At 41.1% G+C, this 26,936-nt stretch overlaps 3 protein-coding genes, 1 long non-coding RNA gene and 1 pseudogene across 7 annotated transcripts in view; 4 read left to right on the top strand and 1 right to left on the bottom strand.

Annotated features, from left to right (window-relative positions):
• Positions 1–3,299, top strand: part of LOC127365046 (MAGUK p55 subfamily member 4-like) — a 33,574-nt gene extending 30,275 nt beyond the window's left edge. For all 3 annotated transcript variants that reach the window (XM_051402746.1, XM_051402747.1, XM_051402745.1), the window contains 3 exons: positions 173–281; positions 995–1,129; positions 1,243–3,299. In XM_051402746.1, coding sequence (XP_051258706.1) covers positions 173–281; positions 995–1,129; positions 1,243–1,428 — 430 coding nt within the window. In that variant the 3' untranslated portion in view covers positions 1,429–3,299. The remainder of the gene's footprint in view (positions 1–172; positions 282–994; positions 1,130–1,242) is intronic.
• The window catches only part of LOC127365057 (olfactory receptor 6N2-like), a 259,826-nt gene that overhangs the window by 195,360 nt on the left and 37,530 nt on the right, over positions 1–26,936 (bottom strand). The gene's annotated exons all lie outside the window — the stretch shown is intronic.
• On the top strand, positions 4,936–16,083 carry LOC127365086 (transmembrane protein 237A-like). The gene is made up of 11 exons (XM_051402820.1): positions 4,936–5,468; positions 9,534–9,615; positions 9,705–9,833; positions 11,409–11,514; positions 11,589–11,743; positions 12,244–12,364; positions 12,629–12,820; positions 13,127–13,200; positions 15,439–15,526; positions 15,604–15,725; positions 15,903–16,083. The coding sequence occupies exons 2-11, from the start codon at positions 9,546–9,548 to the stop codon at positions 15,965–15,967; spliced, it is 1,122 nt and encodes a 373-aa protein (XP_051258780.1). The 5' UTR covers positions 4,936–5,468; positions 9,534–9,545; the 3' UTR covers positions 15,968–16,083.
• Positions 13,271–15,179, top strand: LOC127365094 (uncharacterized). 2 transcript variants are annotated; one of them, XR_007885115.1, is made up of 6 exons: positions 13,271–14,139; positions 14,266–14,286; positions 14,581–14,664; positions 14,707–14,811; positions 14,980–15,042; positions 15,127–15,179. It is a non-coding gene; the product is annotated as an uncharacterized LOC127365094 (long non-coding RNA). The 2 variants fall into 2 exon arrangements; XR_007885114.1 differs by lacking the exon at positions 14,980–15,042.
• Positions 17,482–26,936, top strand: part of LOC127365085 (abl interactor 2-like) — a 38,302-nt pseudogene continuing 28,847 nt past the window's right edge.

The following is a 26,936-nucleotide window of genomic DNA, read 5'->3' on the forward strand; positions in this document are numbered from 1 at the left end:
AGTTTAGGTCTTTTGATGTTTACAATGTTTACAATGTAACCACATTAAAGATCTCTGAGAATATTTCACTCTTCTCATAGAATCTAACTTTGCTACATTGTTTCCTGTATTGGAATTAATTGTGTTTCATTTATCATGTTTTTCTAACTTTGTACCGTTGTTATGTGTTCAGGTTTGTGGAGTATGGGGAGTATAAGGGCCACCTTTACGGGACAAGCACCGACGCCATTGATGAGGTGCTGAAACGAGGACGGATGTGCATCATCGATGTTGAACCACATGTGAGTTTCATTAAGAAACACGGATCCACTTATTTTACTTTCTTTTATTCTGAGTCGAGGGTCTGAGGACAGAGGGGGTCGTGTGCTGTACAGAGGCAAATCTGTCAGTTTATTATTATTTTTTTATTATTATTGAATTCTATTTTCTTAATTTGAATCGTTGGAAGCAAAGACTCAATACTGTCTGAAGACAAAAACGCTCACTGTAGTTTTTATCAAACAGAAAGGAAATAGTAAATTTGTTGAGAACTATTTTCAACTAATTACCTAGCTAATACGCTAATCAAATCTAATCAAATCTAATCAATTGTTAGCTGTCTAGTAACATCTGATAGCTCAGGTTAGCAAAATGTTGGTAATTACCTAGCTAATACACTAATCTAATCAAATCTAATCAATTGCAAATAGTTAAGCTAAGCCATAGTTAATTGGCTAGTTAATAGGTAATTACTTAGCTAATGATTTCTATAGATTAGAAAGCTAGTTAGCTCACATTTTGGTACAGAACAAAAACTAGGTAGTGAAGCTAATGAATCTATATCAATCATTAGCTTCTGTTTTGCTAACATTAGCCATCAGATGTAACTAGCTAGCTATTGATCAATGTAGATTAGTTAAGTAGCTACCGTTCTGGTCTGTCTCTGCATTTGTTGGGGACTATTTTCAGCAGCGGATTAATACAGTAACTCCAGATGTGTGGGTTTTATTGTCAGTCCATCCAGCCGCTGAGGACGAGGAAACTGAAGCCTTTCGTAATCTTCATCAAACCTCCCAACTCGGACAGACTGAGACAAACTCGGAGAGAAGCCCGAATCATCACCAATTACACCGTCAACAGAGCCTTCACGGTAATTTCACCTCGTAGTGAAAGTGACAACTCAAATATCACATCTCACCTCTTAAGTTAGCAAAACACTAGCCAAGATCCGAGCTAACACAATAAGTGTTCGTCCCTCTGCAGGAGGATGACTTTGTGGAGCTGGAGGAGGTGTCCCTGCTGATCGAGGCGAAGTACAAACAGTTTTTCGACGGCGTGCTGGTGAACGACGACCTGCAGGACACCTGCATGCGGCTCTGCTCTGTCATCCAGGAGGCGCAGAACGAACCACAGTGGATGCCGGTCAGCTGGAGCCGGACGCCGGAGTAAAGCAGGAGAGGAGTGAAACATCAGGATGGGAATGAAGAAATACGAGAGAGAATAAGTGACGGATAAAAGAGGACGATGTTGAGTGGAATATAAAGAACTGGTGACAGGAACAGGGAGGAGACCTCGACATGGAGACAAATGGGAGGAGCAGGAACAGGATCAGGTGCTTCTTCGTGTGTTTGCCTCCACCCTGAGACCGCAGTGAAGGAAACGTGTAACTCAACCAACGGATTCGGCTATAAAGTAGCTTGTACTTAGAGGCGGAGGCCGCCATTCCCATGTGGGATTCGGTTTGTCTACTGAAACACAACGGACTGAGAGGAAACGCTGCAGCATGTATTTCAGTGTTACTGTTTGTATTCTGATTGATATCAGCCTCATTGTTCACAGCTAGATTAGCTTACTGCTAATGCTAACACAACATTTCCCACTGCTTACTTATACTACTTACTAATAGTGACACCAGTGGTCATTAAGTGAACTGCAGGCAGTGTCCTGTTGCTTGCTACACTAGACTAAAGCTAGTTAACAGTATTTTAATACATTAGCTAGCAAGCAATTAATCCGTGTTAGCAATCAAGCTAACGTTATCCAGCTAACAGCACAATCAGACAATATGTTCCACTAGCTTAGCATTAATGTTAGCTTTGACTTTGGACTCTGTGTTGGACTCTGTGTTGGACTCTGTGTTGTGGACTCTGTGTTGTGGACTCTGTGTTGGACTCTCTGTTGTGGACTCTGTGTTGTGGACTCTGTTTTGTGGACTCTGTGTTGTGGACTCTGTGTTGGACTCTCTGTTGTGGACTCTGTGTTGGACTCGTGTTGGACTCTGTGTTGTGGACTCTGTGTTGTGGACTCTGTGTTGGACTCTGTGTTGGACTCTGTGTTGTGGACTCTGTGTTGGACTCTGTGTTGTGGACTCTGTGTTGGACTTTTGTGTTGGACTCTGTGTTGTGGACTCTGTGTTGGACTCTGTGTTGTGGACTCTGTGTTGGACTCTGTGTTGTGGACTCTGTGTTGTGGACTCTGTGTTGGACTTGTGTTGGACTCTGTGTTGGACTCTGTGTTGGACTCTGTGTTGTGGACTCTGTGTTGGACTCTGTGTTGGACTCTGTGTTGTGGACTCTGTGTTGTGGACTCTGTGTTGGACTCTGTGTTGGACTCGTGTTGGACTCTGTGTTGGACTCTGTGTTGTGGACCTTGTGTTGTGGACTCTGTGTTGTGGACTCTGTGTTGGACTCTGTGTTGTGGACTCTGTGTTGTGGACTCTGTGTTGGACTCGTGTTGGACTCTGTGTTGGACTCTGTGTTGTGGACCCTGTGTTGTGGACTCTGTGTTGGACTCTGTGTTGGACTCTGTGTTGGACTCGTGTTGGACTCTGTGTTGGACTCTGTGTTGGACTCTGTGTTGTGGACTCTGTGTTGGACTCTGTGTTGTGGACCCTGTGTTGTGGACTCTGTGTTGGACTCTGTGTTGGACTCTGTGTTGTGGACTCTGTGTTGTGGACTCTGTGTTGGACTCTGTGTTGTGGACTCTGTGTTGGACTCTGTGTTGTGGACTCTGTGTTGGACTCTGTACTCTGTGTTGTGGACTCTGCATTGGACTCTGTGTTGGACTCTGTTGGCACTCGGGAGCATAAAGGTCACAACCTTTGACCCTCATCCTACATAGAGACACATAGAGATCAGTCCACAGACAGCAGAGGGACAAAGCTCCACTACAACCTGTTCACTCTCTGCTGATCAATAATCAGATTATTATAAAAACATTCAGAATCTGACAACAACTGATGTTCTGATGGTGTTATCACAGACAAGACACTTCAATAAATATGTTATTGCTTATGCTAATTAAAGATCAGGATAAAATCATGTGCATGTGTCTTCTTCTTACTTACTCTAAACCACCCCCCCTCTGTGTGTGTTTGTCAGGTTAATCCTTCACAGGGCAGATGTAGCTCAGCCGATTTAACGGAGGGATTAGTGTCTTCTCCAAGCATCATTCAGCTTTACTGTTGTCCATACAAACAGCAGACCTGACAGATAACTCCTCAACCTGACAGCGCTTCATTCTCTTTATATGTTCACATAATCTTTAGAAACCAGCTCACTCTTCACTACATTTAAATCTAATCTAAGAGAGAGAGAGAGAGAGAGAGAGAGAGAGAGAGAGAGAGACAGACAGAGAGAGACAGAGAGACACACAGAGAGATGTTTATCATCCACTGTTTAGATCTTGGTGCTTTTTAACTCTAGATTTGAACCGGATGAAGGATTTTAGGATCTTAAGTTATCAGAGAAACAAGCTGAGCTAACGTTGGCAGCAGTTATTGTTTGGATGTGAGAGACCCCCTAGTGGCAGAAAATACATATCATACATTTATTTTCACAGTAAGCATTGCTGCAATGATGTTACAGGTATATTTTGTGTAGTTTTCATCATTGTTTATTGTACATCATTAAAGGACAAGAGTAGTACAAAGTTCACCAAATGAACAAGAGGTCCCCTCTTTGATAGGTAGACATCACTGAAGGATGGAAGTCCCCACTTGGTAATTTCTTTTAAAGAAAAGCCCATTTGCAGTAATATTATGGTAATAGACCTTAAAGGTAACATTACTGTTGTATTTTTGTTGTTTTAAGCTTTTAAACAAACAGAAATATTAGTCCACACTTGGTCCTGTAGACTCATAGTCCACTGTTGGTGATGTAGGACTGTATATGTGTGTATGGTCTAATTGGATTCGGTGTGTTGACCTGGTTTCTGTGGTGTAAAGGTTTTACTTTTGACCTGTTAACCTCGAGAGAACCAACCCACCTGCTGACAGTAACAATGATCTCATCTGACCTTCTGACTTGAGACTCAGAGCCATCAGAGAGACAAAATAAACTTTTATCACCCTGTAAAGTAGGTCAATAACGTCTACTAAAAACATTAAAAACAATGGAAATACTTACTTTAAAGTCCAGATGAAATTAAAAATATCTTTTAAATCCTTTCAGATCACATGCACAGTCATACTGTATCCCTATTTAACAATGTATTTAACAATGTACGCCAGAAATGACAAAAACTCTTTCAACAACCTTTTGTGCAAAAACTTTATTTATTATTAATTATATTGTTATCACTGTACAAACACACAACTTTATCAGTGATCTTAGTGAAACTGGATTATATTTTGTGGAGAGAATATCTTCTGGTTTTCCCTAACAGGCCAGTTTGACAACAGCAGTATTGATTACAGCGGTTATATACAGAGTTTCCTGATGTTCTTCATGCTAAAAGTAGCTATCTGTTGCCAGTGGTAATGTAAGCTACTAATAGCTCGTGCAGCTGCCAGGATCCACCTCAGTTCTTTATTCCCTGCAGTCAAACTGTCCTCCGTCCGCATTAGATGCTGCATTCAGTCCTGGTCTGGACCTGCTGTTCACTGGGAGCTCCCAGTCCAACAGAGTCCTCTAATGGAGCCACTACAGCTGCTGGAAATAGGAGGAAGCTAACAGCTCCCTGGTTCCGGTTCACTGGACTATAATTATCTAATTGGGAATACCTGTGTTTACCCTACTGTCAAACCAGCTGCTGTGAAAAAGGTGCGTTGGATCTGTTGGTGAGGAAGTATTAGCCTCAGTACTTTGGAGCACCGCCAGCAGATGACATCACAGCTGATCGACCAACCATTAAGCTACCAGAGGCTGTCACTCACACTCAGCTCAGCACATGATCCACCTGTCACTGTAAACCCCGGGACGAGGCTCAACGCTCCCAATGAGCCTCCTCCTCCACTCCCTCTTCCTCCCTCTTGTTCCTCCGTCTCTCCTTCCTTTGGATTCATACTTTAAGTTTTCTGTTTAAAGATTTCAAGCGGCCATCTTCAATACACCTTTTACGGTTAAACACGGGAAGAAGACAGAGAAATAAAGAGCAGCAGGGTGAGTTTTTACACTGAGACTCACACTAAGACTCCTGAGATCAGAGACAGACGGGGGAGGCAGTGACTGTCTGTTGTGGTTCCTCTGCACACCGAGTCAGCTGCATAGGTGAGCAGTGATTCACTGAAATACACCTGCTTTAAAAACATGCTTGGTAGAGAAATAGTTCCTCCTTCAGAAGAGAGAGAGAGAGAGAGAGAGAGAGAGAGAGAGAGAGAGAGAGAAGGTATAATCTAGCAGCGACCCTGATTTGAATTAATAGCTAACAGCTCTGATATTATGGTTCGATGTAGTGTGAACACTGATGGTGATATTCAAACTGATTTAAGGTTCAGCAACGTTGAGTGTGAAACTGTGAGCTAACAGAAGAGTGAAAAGATGATTGACAATGTGTTTTTAACCTTTTACTGTTCCTCCTGTTGATGTACTGCTACTAGTAAGAGTTACACCAACATTAAATGTATGTATTGATGGATTAGACTTTAGTCATTGTGGTCATTTACAAAACTAACATCCTGTCGTAGAAATACTGAAACCTTAAAAATATGTTGTCTACAAATCCTAAAAACACTAATTTCCAAATTGACTGAATGTGTACGGGAGCCCTGAAAGTCAAATATATTGTTTTTAATACGTTTTTAATTTAGTTTAATCTGTTTTCACAAATTAAAAAAGAACATTATAAACTATAATTATCGTCAAACCTTTTCTTTGACTTGACCTTCAGGATCTAATGGTGAATAGAATAGTAAAGGTGGATAAGTAGGACGCCTGCAACAAGTCCTTCAAACTACAACAAACATTGTGTTTTTGAGTCTACTGTTTAGAGCAGCGGGTCCCAATCTGAGGGTCAGGACCCCCAGTAGGGGTCAGCTAAAGCTTCATGGGGGGGTCGTGAGGCCTTCTTGATCCACAGTAGTTCGATAGCTCAGTGTTTACTTAATTTTAGTTTTATGTTTTTTTACTTATTTTTGTTTAGATTATTATTTAAATATAAACTTTAAAGATTTGGACTCAGTCTATATTCACAGACCCTCTCTGGTACACTCATACTGCATTAGAAAGGTATCTATAAATATATACATACATAATACAGACAGACAGAAAAACTCCAACCCATTTTAGGCAATATTCACAGGAAATAATCCAAAATCTTCTTCACTGTTTGTTTCTGTTACTGTTGAATTTAATCTGAAATATCCATAAAATATTTCAGATTACATTCGGTCAATTTACTCAGTGATAGAAAAGAAAGGAAAAAGGTTGGGAAGCACTTCTCTACAGCGATATACACAGCTGGGTGGGGGATAACAAGCTCCTTCATTCAGATTCATTTTATAAATAACTGAAATGAATTCAATGATCTATTATGGTCACATTTTTGACTCAAAGACATTAGATATTTCTATTCACTGCTTTATTAATGTGGTTTTGAGTTAAAATATCTTCATTTGGGGGATTTTCCAATGATTTATTAGTCTATGTGATCAGATATATTCCTGCCCTCTGTCTCCTCGGCAACCTGTAGACAACATTAGCTGTTTTATGACAGACTGTGGTGAAGGTTTCGGTAAGTTTAGGCACAGAAACAACTTGGTCAGGTTTAAAGATCTGTCTAGCATAGCTAACGTACATTAACAGTTAAGCTAACTTTAGCAGTGGATTAAACGAGCTAAACAACTGCCTCTCCACAGAGCTCGTACCCCGTCCGACTGCTGTTCAGATCGTGGTGTGTTTTCAATTGGAGTTTGTGGAAGAGTTAAATATCTTTCATCACTCTCTGCTGCCATGGCAACCGAGGTCAAAGTTTTTGAACAATGATTGGTTGCAGTTTCTGAGCGGTGCGTCCCCGTCCTCGATCTCCCCACAGGAAAACAAAACCACATGACTTTAAATTAGATATCATCTTTTTGAGTTATGCAAACTTCTAATGAAATTAGGTTTAACAAATGTACATTGAGTTGGGGGAATCAGCTTTTCCACTACAATCGAAGGTATTTTTTATTACCCCTTACTTAATCTGCAGCATAAACACTAGTTTTTAAGTTGATTAGGGTCATGAAAATGAACTTGTTCCAACTAGTTTTTCCACATTATTAATGTCCACACAATTCAATAAGGTTGAATGAGATGGCCAGATAGCAAAGAACACAAAGTTTACACAAATATAAAAATTCACTAACCAAACCTAACGCTACATTCAGCCTTGACCTCTGAACCCATCCTAACTATTCCTGAGTGAATCTATTGTCGTAGAACAGCATCCTGTGAGACAGGAAGACAGGAAAAGGAACTTCAAGCAATATTTTCTACTGTAATTAAATGTGAATGAATTAAGGGAGAGAGTTGGAGGAGGTTGTGAGGACGGGGGTTGTGAGGACGGAGGTTGGGGGTACGGGGGTTGTGAGGACGGAGGTTGGGGGTACGGAGGTTGTGAGGACAGGGGTTGGGGGTTGGGGGTACGGGGGTTGTGAGGACGGAGGTTGGGGGTACGGGGGTTGTGAGGACAGGGGTTGGGGGTTGGGGGTACGGGGGTTGTGAGGACGGAGGTTGGGGGTACGGGGGTTGTGAGGACGGAGGTTGGGGGTACGGGGGTTGTGAGGATGGGGGTTGTGAGGACGGAGGTTGGGGGTACGGAGGTTGTGAGGACGGGGGTTGTGAGGAAGGGGTTGGGGGTACAGAGGTTGTGAGGACGGGGGTTGTGAGGATGGAGGTTGGGGGTACGGAGGTTGTGAGGACGGAGGTTGTGTGGACGGGGGTTGGGGGTACGGGGGGTTTTGAGGACGGGGGTTGTGAGGATGGGGGTTGTGAGGACGGAGGTTGTGAGGACGGAGGTTGGGGGTACGGGGGTTTTGAGGATGGGGGTTGTGAGGATGGGGGTTGTGAGGACGGAGGTTGGGGGTACTGGGGTTGTGAGGACGGAGGTTGTGTGGACGGGGGTTGTGAGGATGGGGGTTGTGAGGACGGAGGTTGGGGGTACGGGGGTTGTGAGGACGGAGGTTGGGGGTACGGAGGTTGTGAGGACGGAGGTTGTGTGGACGGGGGTTGTGAGGATGGGGGTTGGGGGGATGGGGGTTGTGAGGACGGAGGTTGTGAGGACGGAGGTTGGGGGTACGGGGGTTTTGAGGACGGGGGTTGTGAGGATGGGGGTTGTGAGGACGGAGGTTGGGGGTACGGGGGTTGTGAGGACAGAGATTCTGAGGACGGGGGTTGGGGGTACGGGGGTTGTGAGGACGGAGGTTGTGAGGACGGAGGTTGGGGGTACTGGGGTTGTGAGGACGGAGGTTGTGTGGACGGGGGTTGTGAGGATGGGGGTTGTGAGGACGGAGGTTGGGGGTACGGGGGGTTGTGAGGACGGAGGTTGGGGGTACGGAGGTTGTGAGGACGGAGGTTGTGTGGACGGGGGTTGGGGGTACGGAGGTTGTGAGGACGGAGGTTGTGTGGACGGGGGTTGTGAGGATGGGGGTTGTGAGGACGGGGGTTGTGAGGATGGGGGTTGGGGGGACTGGCAGCTTTATACTGTATTCATTTGCGGACATATATTTTTAAACCTGAAGTCAGTAAAACATTTGAACAGAAACAAACGTGGAGTCTTAATTCAGGACAGGAAATCAATGCATATAAAAATATATCAACGTATTAAATTGTGTCATATATATTCTTACACTGGCCTAAATAATGATGCGCTGTCTAGTGATGTAGATCAGCTACAGCAATCATTCAGAAGTGTCTCTCATACAGTATTATCGCTCTCTGCTGGTCGGAGGAGTTAAATATAAAATACATATATTTATGACAATAAAACATATGATTGGTTAGCGGCTGTAGTTCGGTGGAAAGAAAACATTCCCTCTGTGAAACAAGGTGTGTGGATTATCTTGTTGAGAGGAAACACTGAAACCAGAACCAGGTTACAGTGAGCTGATTAACATCACACACACACACACACACACACACACACACACACACAATTTCATACAGCAGAACTTCCTGTAAAGAACATCAGTCTTTAAAGTCGTCCTCAGAGCTCCGGCTCATCCAATTATCTGAAACATCATCAGCTCCCGGCCACCGGCAGATCCTCATTAAACATTAATTAACTGACCATACAGACGCCGGTAGATCCCCGTAATTGACTTTATTCACATGACAGCCATTTTGATCCTCTTACAGAGAAACGGCACCATGCCGACAGTGAAGAGTAAGAAGAAGAAGCTGAAGAAGGAGGTGACGGAGGGCGAGGAGCAGGGGGAAGGTGAGAACTGACGGAGTCTGGCGCTGCAGCTCGCTGTCTCTTCCTCTTTATTCTACCCCGTTGTTGTTGTTGTTGTTGTTGTTCTGCAGCCGGTCTGGAGGTGGAGATGGAAGAAGTGACCAACAGGAGCCACTCTGACAGCAGGGACCCTTTGACCCCAGAGCCACAGGATCCAGCACCACAGAAGAAGAAGAAGAAGAAGAAGGCGCCTACTATCGGTAGAACACCGGTCCTAAGCCTCACCCCTCTTATGCATAATTATACCCAATCTACATAAATCAGTCCCGAGCTCCAGAAACTCTAGTGGGGGGCGCCAGTGAGCCAGTCGACCCCCCCACAGTCACACACTACTGCAGCCAACAGCAACGTTCCTACTAAATCACTGCTTAACTAAATAATTAATAACTTATATTGTCAGAGACAAACGCCAAGACAGCACCATCATCCTCCTCTTCCTCTTCTTGCTCATCTTCCGCTTCTTCCTCCTCTTCCTCTTCTTCCTCCTCCTCTTCCTCCTCCTCTTCCTCTTCCACCTCTTCCTCTTCTTCCTCTTCCTCTTCCTCTTCCTCCTCAGTAAAACAAACCAATGCTAGCTGCTTATGTGACCTCTGCGAAATTTCTTCTGTTTAAATGAATGTCTGGAGCTGGTCAGGTTTGTGGTAACAGCAGGTTTATTCCATATCTGCATTCATGAAAAAGGACAATAGGGTCGAACGGTCATCTGTAGTGGACAAACAGCGCATACTCTTTCTTGTGGCAAATCCTCCGTAGCTTTTAGGATCACTCATATGTTTACATTCTTGAAGTTCTATACTCTGTACAATAGACTACAATAATACAGTGATCATATAGTGGGTTTGAATCCATGTAAACAAAATAAATGTAACAGAAAACTTAAACAAAGATATAATTATACAGGTTTCTCACACTGGACTGTTACCTTTTTTTAGTATTTTTCATTTTACAATAACAATTATGTAACTTCATTTCAATACAAAATACAGAACCAAGTAAACCATATAAAATACCTCATCTGCATGTTAAAATATTATCACACGCTATAAAACAACATAACATACCTGCATTCATGACAAAGGACAATAGGGTAGAACGGTCATCTGTAGTGGACAAACAGCGCATGCTCTGTCTGGAAAGACGGCATTGTGTTAATGTTAGCTAGCTATACTGGAGAGATTTTTACTGGCAACAAAACACATAAAATCAAATTGTTAACTTCATAAAAACATGGCGAATTTAATCTATGACAAATAATATCCGACCTAATAAAGCCAGTTCAACTTTTATGTGCTTTACTAATTAGTAAACATTGTTTTGTCCACGGACTTTCACAGACACGTTACCTTGTGGCAAATCCTCCGTAGCTTTGAGGAGAACCAATAATCCTTTGCTATTACAACTCACTGCAGGTACAAACTTATAACAGCAGGTGGCATAGTTGTCCCATTTAGCGGGATTTAACCTGAACCTTTTCAACTATGTTACACTTACACTGTGATATTAATATTTATCTTCATTCTTTATTCTTTATTCTTCTTTTAATGAAACATGAACCACAAACATTAACCTTTAGTGCCCTTTTACCTTATTTTGCCTCAAAAAATATAAAATATATAAAATAATACTGTCATTGAGTGTAAGAGAAAATGTTGATGGTTTGTTAATAACTGAGAAACAGTCAAAGAGAAATTATAATCTAACACAACAGATGAATATTGATATTTGAGACACATGAGTCAGAACAGTTCAGAAACCCGACCGTGTCTTCCTGTCAGATCAGGACGTTGAGCACGCCGACATGCCGAACGGTAACATGGACGAGTCCGCGGTGGACGGAGAGGAGACGACTGTTGCTGTGACCAGAAAGACGAAGAAGAAAAGGTGAGTGACCTGATGATGGAGGAGGATCAATAAAGTGATCACAGCTGTATTCCAGTCTGTATCTCACACTGCAGGAGGGCGAAGGCGACGGAGCACTACAGCAACGACCTTGGGGTCGAAGACGATGACATCGTCACAGACGCCCAGTCGCCAATGCCCCAACGCTCGCTGTTCTCAGCCCCGCACGGACACAGCCAGCCGGTCGGCAAAGTCTTCGTGGAGAGGAACAGTGAGTTCAGTGAATGCACCACGGTTATTGATAACAGTACAGCCAGTCAAACAGAGCCAATCAGACAGAGCCAATCAGACAGAGCCAATCAAACAGCCAATCAAACAGAGCCAATCAGACAGAGCCAATCAAACAGCCAATCAAACAGAGCCAATCAGACAGAGTCAATCAGACAGAGCCAGTCAGACAGAGCCAATACACAGAGCTAACATTAATGCCATGAGTCAGAGAGCTAAAGTTATGCTACGAGTCAGAGCAGCACCCAGCAGCCAATCAGAGTCCAGTATTCACTGACTGGCAGAATTTGTGTCTATGTGGGTCACTGACAGCCGACCCTGTGTGTGTGTGTGTGTGTGTGTGTGTGTGTGTGTGTGTGTGTGTGTGTGTGTGTATAATCTGTGTGTGTGTGTGTGTATATAATGTGTGTGTGTGTGCGTGTGTGTGTGTGTATAATGTGTGTGTGTGTGTGTGTGTGTGTGTGTGTGTGTGTGTGTGTGCAGGGCGTTTCCAGGCAGAGCGAGTTGAGCAGCTCCGACACTCAGAACTGATGGACGACTACATGGACCCCAGACAGATCTGGACCACCAAAGACGTTGCTTTGAGGGTCCACAGTAGCTTCAGGTCTGCAAACACACACACACACACACACACACACACACACACACACACACACACACACACACTATATACAACCGAATAAATGTTGATTCAACTTAATCTCTTAAATTCACCAAACTAAAATTACTTAAATTAAAAAAAAATGTGTTCAGTTGAATTATTACGTTGAGCTAGGTTACAATCTTTTACAGTGTAGCCAGTGTGAGAGCGTGGTATATATTATTATATAATATAAAATATATATATTATATAATAATCCGTTTGCAGGGTGATCGGTCTCTTCTCTCACGGTTTCCTGGCCGGCTACGCGGTGTGGAACATCATCGTCGTGTACGTGTTGGCGGGCGAGCAGATGACCACGCTGCCCAACCTGCTGCAGCAGTATCACCTGCTGGCGTACCCGGCCCAGTCCCTGCTGTACCTGCTGCTCGCCATCAGCACCGTGTCCGCTTTCGACAGGTTACACACAGTATCAGTGCTTTATTAATATTATTATATCTGCTGCATTAATGTCACACTTTACTGCTGTAGATGTGGAAGGCTGAGATCAGTTTAATTTACAGCAATGCATCATATTATATAAGATCATATTCTATAAGATCAATATATTATATATGATCATCATATTCTATAAGATCAATATATTATATAACATCATATTCTATAAGATCATCATATTCTATTAGATCAATATATTATATAAGATAATATTCTATAAGATCAATATATTATATAAGATCATTATATTCTCTCTGTTACCTGCAGGGTGAACCTGGCCAAGGCCTCCATGGCACTGAGAGGATTCCTCACCCTGGACCCTGCTGCTCTGGCCTCCTTCTGTAAGTGACACAAAGGCAGAATAATGAGTTAGGTATTGGTACATTAGTATAAGGTATTGGTACATTATGATAAAGTATTGGTACATTACTATAAAGTATTGGTACATTACTATAAGGTATTGGTACATTACTATAAGGTATTGGTACATTACTATAAAGTATTGGTACATTACTATAAAGTATTGGTACATTACTATAAGGTATTGGTACATTACTATAAGGTATTGGTACATTACTATAAGGTATTGGTACATTACTATAAAGTATTGGTACATTACTATAAAGTATTGGTACATTACTATAAGGTATTGGTACATTACTATAAAGTATTGGTACATTACTATAAAGTATTGGTACATTACTATAAAGTATTGGTACATTACTATAAGGTATTGGTACATTAGTAGAAGGTATTTGTCACGACTGAACTATGGACCAGAACCCAAATGCACAACTGTCAGACGAAAGTTTCAAAATAAAGTTTTTATTAACAAGCAGAAAATCACTCTTATGAGGTAATGCTAAGACTAAGAAAACAAACAGAAAATCACTCTTAAACAAACAAAACAACAAGACCTGAAAATGGCAGTGGTATAGATAAAGTGCTGGTTCTCTGACACATGGGACAAGACAAACTGGCACAGGACAAAGGGAGACACGGACTATATATACACACAAGGTAAGGGCACAGGTGGAAACAATCAGGGCGGAGACAGGTAATCCCAAGAGTGGGAAAACAGACAAAAGGGAGAAAGTAAAACTGGTGACAAGAGACAGACAGGAAGTGGAACCAAAATAAAACAGGAAATCACAAGACAACATAGACACGAGACAAAACTGAATGAATTAACTTAACAAAGTTTCCTGGACATGACAGTATTGGTACATTAGTATAAGGTATTGGTACATTATAATAACGTATTGGTACATTATAATAAGGTATTGGTACATTATAATAACGTATTGGTACTTTATAATAAGGTATTGGTACATTATAATAACGTATTGGTACATTATAATAAGGTATTGGTACTTTATAATAAGGCATTGGTACATTATAATAAGGCATTGGTACATTATAATAACGTATTGGTACATTATAATAACGTATTGGTACATTATAATAAGGTATTGGTACATTATAATAAGGTATTGGTACTTTATAATAAGGTATTGGTACATTATAATAAGGTATTGGTACTTTATAATAAGGCATTGGTACATTATAATAAAGTATTGGTACTTTATAATAAGGCATTGGTACATTAGTATAAGGCATTGGTACTTTATAATAAGGTATTGGTAAATTATAATAACGTATTAGTACTTTGTAATAAGGTCTTGGTACATTATAATAAGGCATTGGTACAATAATATAAGGTATTGGTACTTTATAATAAGGTATTGGTACTTTATAATAAGGTATTGGTACTTTATAATAAGGTATTGGTACATTATAATAAGGTATTGGTACATTATAATAACGTATTGGTACTTTATAATAAGGTATTGGTACTTTATAATAAGGCATTGGTACAATAATATAAGGTATTGGTACTTTATAATAAGGTATTGGTACTTTATAATAAGGTATTGGTACATTATAATAAGGTATTGGTAAATTATAATAACGTATTGGTACTTTATAATAAGGCATTGGTACAATAATATAAGGTATTGGTACTTTATAATAAGTTATTGGTACTTTATAATAAGGCATTGGTACAATAATATAAGGTATTGGTACATTATAATAAGGTATTGGTACTTTATAATAAGGCATTGGTACAATAATATAAGGTATTGGTACTTTATAATAAGGTATTGGTACATTATAATAAGGTATTGGTACATTATAATAAGGTATTGGTACTTTATAATAAGGTATTGGTACATTATAATAAGGTATTGGTACTTTATAATAAGGTATTGGTACTTTATAATAAGGTCTTGGTACTTTATAATAAGGTATTGGTACATTAGAATAAGGTATTGGTACTTTATAATAAGGTATTGGTACATTATAATAAGGTATTGGTACTTTATAATAAGGTATTGGTACATTATAATAAGGTATTGGTACTTTATAATAAGGTCTTGGTACTTTATAATAAGCCATTGGTACAATAATATAAGGTATTGGTACTTTATAATAAGGTATTGGTACTTTATAATAAGGTATTGGTACATTTTGAATCCTTCCTGTATGACTATAACAACGGCTCTCTCTGTGTTCAGTGTATTTTATAGCCCTCATCCTGTCCCTCAGTCAGCAAATGACGAGCGATCGCATCAACCTCTATCCCACAGCCAACGAGACGCTATGGTGAGAGATTATATTCTGCTCTGTTGGATTCTGCTCTTTTGTTCTCTACTGACCTCCTCCTCCTCCTCCTCCTCCAGGCCTCCAGGTTCGGAGCAGCAGATCCTGCAGCCGTGGATTGTAGTGAACCTGGTGGTGGCGCTGTTGGTGGGTCTGGCCTGGGCTGTTGTCTCCACGCGGCCGGACATCGACTATACAGAAGGTAGGTGGACTTCACCTGCATCTGTCACTGTAAATAAAGAGTTTATGGTAAAAGACTGTAAAAAAACCTCTTTCCTCAGCTGAAGACATTAGAGCTGAACTAAACAAATACACACGTAACTGTTTCTATGATAATAATAATTATATAATAATAATAATAATTTGTTTTTACCTGCAGAGTTTTTGATGACGATGGAGGTGGAGGGATACCCGAGAGACGAGAACGTGGACCTCCCTGCCTGAAACTAAATCAGCTTTCTTGTTCATTGAATGTGTTTTTTTGTACAATATGTTATTAGCACTTTGTTTTCCTGAGTGTGATTTTGTAAATAAAGACATACAGTATATGTACAGTAGAAGCTGTTTGCTCTTCTGACCACAGGGGGGCGCCGCTGCTGAAAACAGCTGAAAAACAGATTATTGTTTTCCAGATGGGGAAAATGGTTTAGCTGTTACCATCTATAAAAAAACAACAACAACAAAAAAAACAACCTACTCGATGTTCCCCTCAACCAACAGAGATTATACACAATGGGACTCACAGAGAACAACACACAGACTCCACATAAAACACTTTGAACAAACGCTTCATGCTACCTGGCTGTGTCCACCTATTCAGACACACATTAAAGACAATTACTACAAAGTATATAACAAAAAGGTAAAAACTCCAAGTTTGACTATAAGAGCAAAAAAAGCCAGCACCTTAGAGGCCGACACTAACAGGCTTATCGTCCAGGTCGCCAGACAAGGTTCAGGACTGTGTGCTGAGCTTCTGGTTCTTAGAAAGAAATTGATGATCGTCCCTGGATGGGCTCGAACCACCATCCTCTCAGTTAACAGCCGAGCTCACTGGCCGATTGCACCACAGAGACATGTAGAGTTCTGTCAGTCAAGTCATATATTGTGGGCCCCACTGGTTCTGACCCCTGAGAAGGATGGCACTCCCCCATTTAATGCTGAAACACACCATGATGGTTATCCAATGTACATTGGATAACCATCATTGGAGTCCATGCTTGACAAAAGACTCTTAGAGGCATCAGCCCGCCATCACTCAGCGAGGTATCTGTTTCTGTCCCAGCCAATCAGCTGCAGAGCAGTGGAAGAACGTCTCCAGTTAATAACAATAATAAGGCCAGTTGCCTTGTTGCCATAGCAACCATGTATGACAAACTATCACAATATCATCAATGTGTTGGCGCTCCCGCTGCTCACGGGTACGGAATTTCCGAAATCAAGTGTCTCAGCTCCCCTTTGTCATGGTTGCTCCCCAGCTGAAGACCTGGTCCCTGGGGGGCCACCTGGTGGATGTCCACTGCTTCTAGATACATTAATAAAACGTCCTGATCAAGTAGCTTCTGTAATTTTAGGTGACACTGACAGTGAAAACTAAAAACTATATACTCAGGAATGTTTGTAACATTGTGTAAGCAGTGTAATCGGTTTCAACTATTGCTATCATATAACAATAATAGTAATATATATCTACATAAATAACATAATACTAATAAACCAAACATTGCAGTAGCAATGAAAACAGTAACTATAATAATCATCATAATTATGATGATTATTATGATTATTATATTATTATTATTAAATGTAATTTTCTGATAACTGGCTGTTTAAGGAGTCTAACAGGTTTTCATCATTTTTGCCAAACTCAATGTAACCTCCGTTAAAGGTGAAGTCCTCTGGTTGGGATGGAGGGAAGGACAGAAGCTACCAGCCTATAAAGTTGTTGTTAGTTTATTAATGTTCCCTTTTCCTTTGGTGACAGCTCACTCCTCTGAGGAGGTCACAATTTAACTGATGAAGAGTCCCCAGTTCCCCCTCCGTGCTGCGTTAAGGTGCCATGGTGCTGATATTTCCCGCAGCCTGTGAAGGCGGCAGCGTGCATCCAGCGCGCGCCGCGGCCGTTGGTAGTAAAGCGTGTAAAGATGGCGGAGCTACAAATGTTGCTGGAGGAGGAAATTCCTGCGGGACGGAGATCTTTACTGGACAGCTTCTGCAACCTGGAGCGAGTGGCGGAGTACTGCGAGAGCAACTATGTACAGGTACGAGCCGGTGCCCGCCGGCGGGAGCGGGAAGCCCGGGGAGCATAGCAGCAGATCGGGGTACTGTGCGAGGGGAGTGGGCGGTTGGGAGGGATGGGGATGACAGCACCAAGCTCCGTTATGTTACCGGTAGGAAAGATTAAAAAACAAAATCTCACCGAATTCAAATTAAATCCGGAGCCAATATAAGACTGAAGAGTTAATTCGTCTTTAAAATATTCCCCAAAACACGTTCGTGTTTCATTAAAATTGAACTTTTATAACGTTAACTGCTCTGTGTGTTAATGCTGCGCTGCTGCGGGATGAATCGTGACCGTAGGAATGTGATAGGTAATTAAGTTATTTAGTTTTAAAAGTTGGCATTTCTCGTAATTATGTTATAATTTTTTTTATTTAATGTGAGCCGAATGAAAGAGAGATTCACGTTTATTCAGAAAATGTCTTAAGACATCTTCCACAATGTGTGTGACATTCACAGACAGACAGGGAATTATTACTGCGATGTTTTTCAAACGGAGTCTGGTTTATCCCACACTGTTAAATCCATTATTTAGATCAATAAGATTGTTTAAAGACTTACTAATAATATATTTTTTGTTTTCATGAGTATCATAAAGGGAACTACAGGCTGAATGTCATTATACAACATTGTGTTGTAACATGATAATTAAATTATCTCCAGGATGAGGATGAATCTGGTTCAGTCACTGCAGGTTGGGAGGTGAATCTGGGGGATTGTCAAACATTACTTTACTAATAATTACAGATTAATAAAGATTTGGTCCCAGACCTGGAGGAAAAGCGAAAATCTAAAAATAGTTCAGATTTACTGAGTTATGATGTCAACAGAGTTCAATGTGAAGGCTGAAACCATATCAGCCAATAATAACCTATAAAATGATCAATAACTGATCACTTTAAAGGTTATGAATGAGTTAGATAGTCAACTATTAAAATAGTTGATTCATTTATTTTGTCAGTTGAATAAATGTTGATGGTGCGTTCAGGTGCTCCTCAGGTGTTAACAGCCAAAGGTAAAAGCTAATTATTGATTAATTTATTGGTTCTATATGGATCAATGTATTGTTTAGTCCAAACTGCCCGTCGTGTGTGTACTTCACTGTCGGTCAGCCTTAACAGTATACATTAAATACACTGTATATGATCAATGATCAGATATGTTAATCAATAGGGATGTACCAATCTGATCTAAAGATAGATGAAGGTATCACAGTGTTCAATAACTTCCAACTCCACTGAAACTGATCCTGACAGATCAATACGATGGATAACGTTAGCAGTTACTGATTAATTAACTGGCTACAAACTGGCTCCTCTTCCTCCTCTTCCTGAACCCGCCGGGTCTTCATCCCCAGAGTCAGAGTCCTGGTCGGAGCCGCTGGACATCAGCCGGCCTCCGTTGGTCCGCCCTGCTTTAGTTATGTTGCTCATTCGGGCCCGGTTGCGGTTCTGTGAATCATTCGGGCCCTGCTCCGGTCATGTTGCTCATTCGGGTCCCGTTGCAGTTCTGTGGCTCATTTGGGCCCCATTCCGGTTTGGGGCACTGTGGACATATGACGGCCTTTAGCTCGTGTTTCTAGAGTTACGTGTTGTTACGAACACGTTAGGAATTGTTAAAATGTGATATTTCTTAAAGGGAGTTTGGTGCAGGGAGCTTTTAGTTGGATTCAAACTGCTGATATGGATCATTGTTAACGTTTAGTCTCCACTACAGAAACACTAGCTAACTGCTGAAGGCTGATCAGGTTGATTGATGCTTTAATAATGGGAGTATTGATTACTGATTGGGCTGATCAGTAATCAATATAATTATACTCTGTTTCTCAGTTTCACTCTTCCTCTGTCTCCTCTTTTCTAGTCCATTAGCCTGTTGATGCTAACTCAGTAGCATTGGTTGGCCTACATTCTCACTGCCAGCAGATGATGTGAGCTGTTACATAATCCAGTCCTGTTGATCTTGTTTTATGGGCTAAATATTTGGATTGAGGGTTGACCCATGTTAAACCCTGCTTGGCCCTGTGCCCCCCCCCAGCTCTCAGACACTGTGAGGATTCAGTCCGTCTCTTTATTTAAAGCTGGGCAGCAGCTATCAGTGAAATAATGTTCAGATACAAGACACCAAACAGCGCTGACGTTTACAGAGCACCATCAAACCTAAAGTGGGAAAGACATCTGGTTTCTGTAAGAAGGACACACGTCTGTAAGAAGGACACACGTCTGTAAGATTCCCAACAGTCACCTGGTGAGACGTCTGTGGATGCTAATACAGCTAGCACAAGCAACCACACGCAAGATATTTATTCTATATTCTGAAATCAGATGAGACGAAAATACTTTGATTCTCTGGTATTTTATTAAATATCTGTATTTGAAGGTAAAAAATGTGACTCTACATTAAACAAATGGAGCCCAGGAACCTGAATACAGATCAGATCCTCTTAGAAAGGACAGACAGTCTAATAGATAATGGATGGACAGAGCTCTCTGTGGAATATATGGAGTATGGAATATTACTGTGAATAAACAGCATGCAAACTAATAATAATAATAATAATAATAATAAATAATTACAGCAACCATCTCAGACATGTGATTAAAGCTGAAGCAGGAAAATGAGTCCGATCCACATTCATTTTTTATGAATCTCAACTTGGGATTTTAAACACTGAAGCTGCTGATCTGGTTTTTACTGAGCATGTGCAGATTGTCCCTCTCTCACAAACACACACACACACACACACACACACACACACACACACACACACTCACACACACACAGTCCCATCATGCTTTGTTCCTTCTGGGTCATCCACAGCTGGTTCTGGTTAGAGGTAGTCGTAATGTAACTCAACCTCCTGCTGCTCATTGAAAACACATGGTACTGCCTCACTGTGTGTGTGTGTGTGTGTGTTACTCTGTGTGTGTGTGTGTGTGTGTGTGTTGGAAACCATGGCGATTGGTTTTCTAGCTGAAGGAGTATCAGCCTCCACCTTCAGTGCCGGTGCCAGGAACAGCTCCTGCGGGGGCGACTCAGGCTGAGCGTTTGGACCGTGTGAGCGAGCTGACATCATTCCACTGAAAGACAAACTCTGTTAACGTCTGTCGTTGTTATTTATCCCTTATTGAGGAACTTTTGCTCATTATGGTATGGCTGCAGGATGTTTAACACTGTGTGTAACAGACGGACTCATGTTCCTGTTTCAGCCTCCAGAAACCTTTAAAGAGTTAAAGTCTCCATTAAATCAGAATCAGTGTGTTTATCTCCTCAGTCCTCCAGTTTCTGTCCAACAGGGACAGGGAGTCCTGGTTCAGGTATCTTCAGGTGTTCTTAAAGGTATTTTACAGTTTCCTGATAATCAATAAAAGTAGTTGATGAGTCATCCTGCACTCGGGGGCGTTTACTAATGCTGCGTCCAATCAAACGCTTTCTCTCTTCTGTAGCCGCCGGAGCAGCTAGAGTGTTTCTGAGGGCTGTTACAGACAATCTATGGCCTCACTGAGTACAAACACCTACTGTATAGCTCCATTATTTAGCTATTGTTTTGCTCTGTAGCTACATAACTAGTAAGCTAATCTACATCAATCATGAGCTAGCTAGTTACATAAAGCTAGAAACCAGCATGGTGCTGCGGTCCCTGTGAGACTAGCACCGGCCCTCAGTAGCACTCTGTCCTTATAAGGTACAAACAGGTTGTTGGCAGCGGGCTGACTGTCTCTGAGGTACAAACAGATTCCTCTGTCACACAGGAGACAGGACTGTATTTAACAGACAGCATCTTCAGGAAGATATTTTTATATCATTATATTATGAAAAAGATTCCTGAACAACCTTTTCAAACATCACTTACTTCTTCCAGAGCTTCCAGCTGTATGCACTGGCTGAGTAAGTGAACCTTGAATGAATCCATGTTTGTGATTCAGGTTTGATACACAGCGTCCTCAATCACTCTCAGGATTACTTTAAAATGTAATCTGATACAGGTACTAATTACCTGTTAGCAAATGTACTCAGTAATCTAATCCTGGTATCACAATATTAAAGTCAAGTATTGATGTATTTTATAAGAAATATTATAATCCTTCTGATAATCCACATTTTACTAAATGTTACTGTAATCTGATTATTCTTTCTTTCTGTAACTATAATGGATTACAGTTACCTTTTTATATGTGCCCTATAATATCTGTATATGTGCACTATAATGTCTGTATATGTGCACTATAATGTCTGTATATGTGCACTATAATGTCTGTATATGTGCACTATAATGTCTGTATATGTGCACTATAAGGTCTGTATATGTGCACTATAAGGTCTGTATATGTGCACTATAATGTCTGTATATGTGCACTATAAGGTCTGTATATGTGCACTATAATGTCTGTATATGTGCACTATAATGTCTGTATATGTGCACTATAATGTCTGTATATGTGCACTATAATATCTGTATATGTGCACTATAATGTCTGTATATGTGCACTATAATGTCTGTATATGTGCACTATAAGGTCTGTATATGTGCACTATAATGTCTGTATATGTGCACTATAATGTCTGTATATGTGCACTATAAGGTCTGTATATGTGCACTATAATATCTGTATATGTGCACTATAATATCTGTATATGTGCACTATAAGGTCTGTATATGTGCACTATAATGTCTGTATATGTGCACTATAATGTCTGTATATGTGCACTATAATGTCTGTATATGTGCACTACAGTGTTAATTTCGTTGACGAAGACTATGACGAAAAATAACGGACACTTTAGTCAACAAACAAAAATGAGACGAAAATGTTAGGGACGAATGGAGAAGAGATCCAATCAGAACTACTCTTCTTGTGGGACAAGTTGGGAAGAAATCCAGTTAGAGCGAATCTTTGAGGGTAGGTTGATCTATGCAGAAGCAGTAGAGCCATTTTAAAAAGCCGCGGCAAATGCAGGCAACAGCTAAACAAACACAGCAGCATATATGTGCACTATAATGTATATGTGAACTATAATGTCTGTGTATGTGCACTATAATGTATATGTGCACTATAAGGTCTATATGTGCACTAAAAAGTCTATATGTGCACTATAATGTCTATATATGTGCACTATAAAGTATATGTGCACTATAATGTCTGTGTATGTGCACTATAAGGTCTATATGTGCACTATAAGGTCTGTATATGTGCACTATATGGTCTGTATATGTGCACTATAATGTATATGTGCACCATAATGTCTATATATGTGCACTATAAAGTATATGTGCACTATAAGGTCTATATATGTGCACTATAAGGTCTATATGTGCACTATAAGGTCTGTATATGTGCACTATATGGTCTGTATTTGTGCACTATAATGTATATGTGCACCATAATGTCTATATATGTGCACTATAAAGTATATGTGCACTATAAGGTCTATATATGTGCACTATAATGTCACTATATGTGCACTATAATGTATATGTGCACTATAATGTCTATATATGTGCACTATAAAGTATATGTGCACTATAATGTCTGTGTATGTGCACTATAATGTCTGTGTATGTGCACTATAAGGTCTGTATATGTGCACTATAATGTCTGTATATGTGCACTATATGGTCTGTATATGTGCACTATAATTTATATGTGCACTATATGGTCTGTATATGTGCACTATAAGGTATATGTGCACTATAAGGTCTGTATATGTGCACTATATGGTCTGTATATGTGCACTATAAGGTCTGTATATGTGCACTATAAGGTCTGTATATGTGCACTATAATGTATATGTGCACTATAATGTCTGTATATGTGCACTATAATGTCTGTATATGTGCACTATAATGTATATGTGCACTATAAGGTCTATATATGTGCACTATAATGTCTGTATATGTGCACTATAATGTATATGTGCACTATATGGTCTGTATATGTGCACTATAATGTATATGTGCACTATAATGTCTGTATATGTGCACTATAATGTCTGTATATGTGCACTATAATGTATATGTGCACTATAATGTCTGTATATGTGCACTATAATGTATATGTGCACTATAATATCTGTATATGTGCACTATAATGTCTGTATATGTGCACTATAATATCTGTATATGTGCACTATAATGTCTGTATATGTGCACTATAATGTCTGTATATGTGCACTATAATGTCTGTATATGTGCACTAACAGCAGAAGTGTGATCAGTGGATTCGAGTCTGTTCATTAAAACAAGGTCAGAGGAATCAGAGCATAAATATGATTCATGTACACAAACCTCTGGAATTTAGTTAGAACTGAAAAATCAACTCTGTGTGTGTGTGTGTGTGTGTGTGTGTGTGTGTGTGTGTGTGTGTGTGTGTGTGTGTGTCCTCAGGCCAGAGGAGGCAGCCCTCCAACTAGGTCACAGCTAACAGGAGCTAAGAGGAGCTGAGAGGACGTCAGATGTCTGATGAGAGGAAATAAAGGATATTTTCAACCTGTTTTTATTTTACAGGCTGATGTCGGACGTTTAGCTCAGGGTGGATCCGCAGTCTGCACTGTTCTGCTCTCAGAGTGTTCACTGCCCACAATAACCTGCAATAGGGAAAATATGGTAGAAAGCTCAGAGAGGAGGGACCCTTCTTCAGGACGGACTGACAGGAAGTAAATCAGGATGAAACCATATAAATATATGTAAACATAAAGAGGTAAAATAGAGCAGCATATACTTTTTCATCTGGCTTTTACTTTGTAGTCTTAGTTTTTACATTATTTGTCATTTTTATTTATTATATTTTATTGGTTTTTTTTATGGGCTGTATGTTTGTATGAAAGGTTCTATATGAATACAGTTGAGTTGAGTAATGCAGGGTCAGGGTTAGGGTCAGGGTTAGGGTCAGGGTTAGGGTCAGGGTCAGGGTTAGGGTCAGGGTCAGGGTCAGGGTTAGGGTCAGGGTCAGGGTCCGTCTCTTTGTAAAGAAACACGCTGACTGTCGGGGACATTGCGTCTGTGGTTTGTTGTACTGTATAAAATCTGTCAGTAAACCCACCTGTGAACCCTCGGTGGGTTTATACTCTGGAAACTGTTCCAACTCACTGGTGGTGAAGTCATGTGACTGTGGTGTAGCTCGTTTCTAGGCTAACGTTAGCTTCACACATTAAAAATCATAAAGTGGAGTTTATTAGTGAAGATTATTATACGATCAGTTCTGCAGCCAGAGCGCGCTGTGTCCGTGTCCGTGTCTGTGTCCGGTGGAATTTGGGGGTAATGGAAATAAACACATTTAGTAAACCACGCCCACTTTACGAGCGATCCAATCAAACTCTTGAGTTCTGATCTGATACTTCCTGTGTGTGTTCATCCAATCAAATTACAGACAGACGCTCTCTGAACTGATCTGTGAATGTGGGTCTATGAGGTTGACCCTGCGTCGGAAAATTCAATTATTATATCATTCAATTATTATTATACAGTGACCGTGGGTCACCTGTGTGTGTGTGTGTGTGTGTGTGTGTGTGTGTCTGTGTGTGTGTGTGTCTTTGTGTGTGTGTGTGTGTGTGTGTGTGTGTGTGTGTGTGTGAGGCAGACACATTGGTGTCAGTGTGTTTCTTGTCAACCTCAGGCATGACTGAGTTAGTGCTGACCTACATCATGTTCAACACACACACACACACACACACACAGTGATTGACTCAGTCGCAGGTCGATGTTACACACACTCCTTCATTCTGTTGCTGTTGTTGCTGTTTGGTGACCTTTGACCCTGTACCATAAAAGTGCAGCTTCCTGTGACTCTGGCCCGTCGCTGCTGTTAACCAACAATGTTCTGACGTTCAGTCCACGGAGGCAAATTAAATCCATCACAAAACTGCACAACAGTAATGAATGAGTCCAAGAAATGACTGCGCTGTTCCCCAAGGGGTTATGGGTAATGTATTAAAACTGGGTTAGATGGCGGCACTGACCCTGTCCTCTGTCTCTGCAGGCGGCAGACAAGCAGCGAGCGCTGGAGGAGACGAAGAGCTACACCACGCAGTCTCTGGCCAGCGTCGCCTACCTCATCAACACTCTGGCCAACAACGTGCTGCAGATGCTGGACATCCAGGCCTCGCAGCTGCGCCGCATGGAGAGCTCCGTCAACCACATCTCACAGGTCTGAGGGGACGGACAGCGCCCTGTACCGTCACATATTTACACACTGTAATAGTCTCCACATTCATTTCAGTTTCATTTCACCCACACACACTGCTGTCATCACCCAGACCCGATCCCCGTCCACACACCCACTTTAAGCTGTCAGAGTGTGTAACCGTGGGGCTCGTTTATGTTCTCTGCTCTCTCCTCACTGCGTAATGCCGAGAGCAGCATCCCAGAATCCACCATCCCAAAGCCTGAGACAGTAACCAACTGCAGAGAGAGAGTAACCAGAGTGCGAGAACTTCTCTGTGATTGTGAGCTAACTGCACCCACAGAGTACGTCTCAGTGTCTGACAGCATTATGGAAAGGATCCCTACAGAGAGAGACCTTTAGTTTAACCACAAACAGTAATATCACTATCACTCTCCACCAGACTCCAGAGACAAAAACACTCATTTTACCTTCAGATCATCGTAACTTCATTAAAGTGGACAGAAACAGAATAACACTGATTAAAAGCGTCTCTGTTAGTGTTTCCAACAATCACCAACTCTGGTTTGGGGGAAATAAATCCTTCATTCACCGACGTAGATGATAAAAACAGTTTCAGTCGGAGCAGACCGGCTATGGAAACAAACCACAGAGAGGCTGCGATACAACACAGACATGTGACTGTATATAGAGAATATAATGTTAGCTGATATATTAATGTTTATAATCTCATATATATACAGTATATAAGCTTTAATAACTGTATATCAGCTTTGTGGTCACTATCCTTCCATCACAACGTATTCATTCATTCATTCATTCATTCATTCATTCAGTGGGCTGACGCATTCACTGAACTCTGTGTTGAGTTTCATTATTTAACCCCCCCCACAGTCCCTCACAGAGGACCTGGATGTGGTTTTGGGTGGTACACAGTGAACACAAAGAGCTGCTCTCCTCTCTTATAGTCTGGCCTGTGATTGCACGTCATAATTAGCGCTCTCTGTTCACGGAGA

Source organism: Dicentrarchus labrax, unplaced genomic scaffold (assembly GCF_905237075.1).
Source record: "Dicentrarchus labrax unplaced genomic scaffold, dlabrax2021, whole genome shotgun sequence".
NCBI classification, from domain to species: Eukaryota; Metazoa; Chordata; class Actinopteri; family Moronidae; genus Dicentrarchus; species Dicentrarchus labrax.

What these genes read in the sequence shown, in the direction of transcription:
- LOC127365086 (XM_051402820.1), top strand. Translation starts at nt 9,546, where the DNA reads ATGCCGACAGTGAAGAGTAAGAAGAAGAAGCTGAAGAAGGAGGTGACG. An exon ending in AGGGTCCACAGTAGCTTCAG is followed by an intron (nt 12,365 to 12,628) that starts GTCTGCAAACAC and finishes ATCCGTTTGCAG; the next exon opens with GGTGATCGGTCTCTTCTCTC. An exon ending in ACAGCCAACGAGACGCTATG is followed by an intron (nt 15,527 to 15,603) that starts GTGAGAGATTAT and finishes CTCCTCCTCCAG; the next exon opens with GCCTCCAGGTTCGGAGCAGC.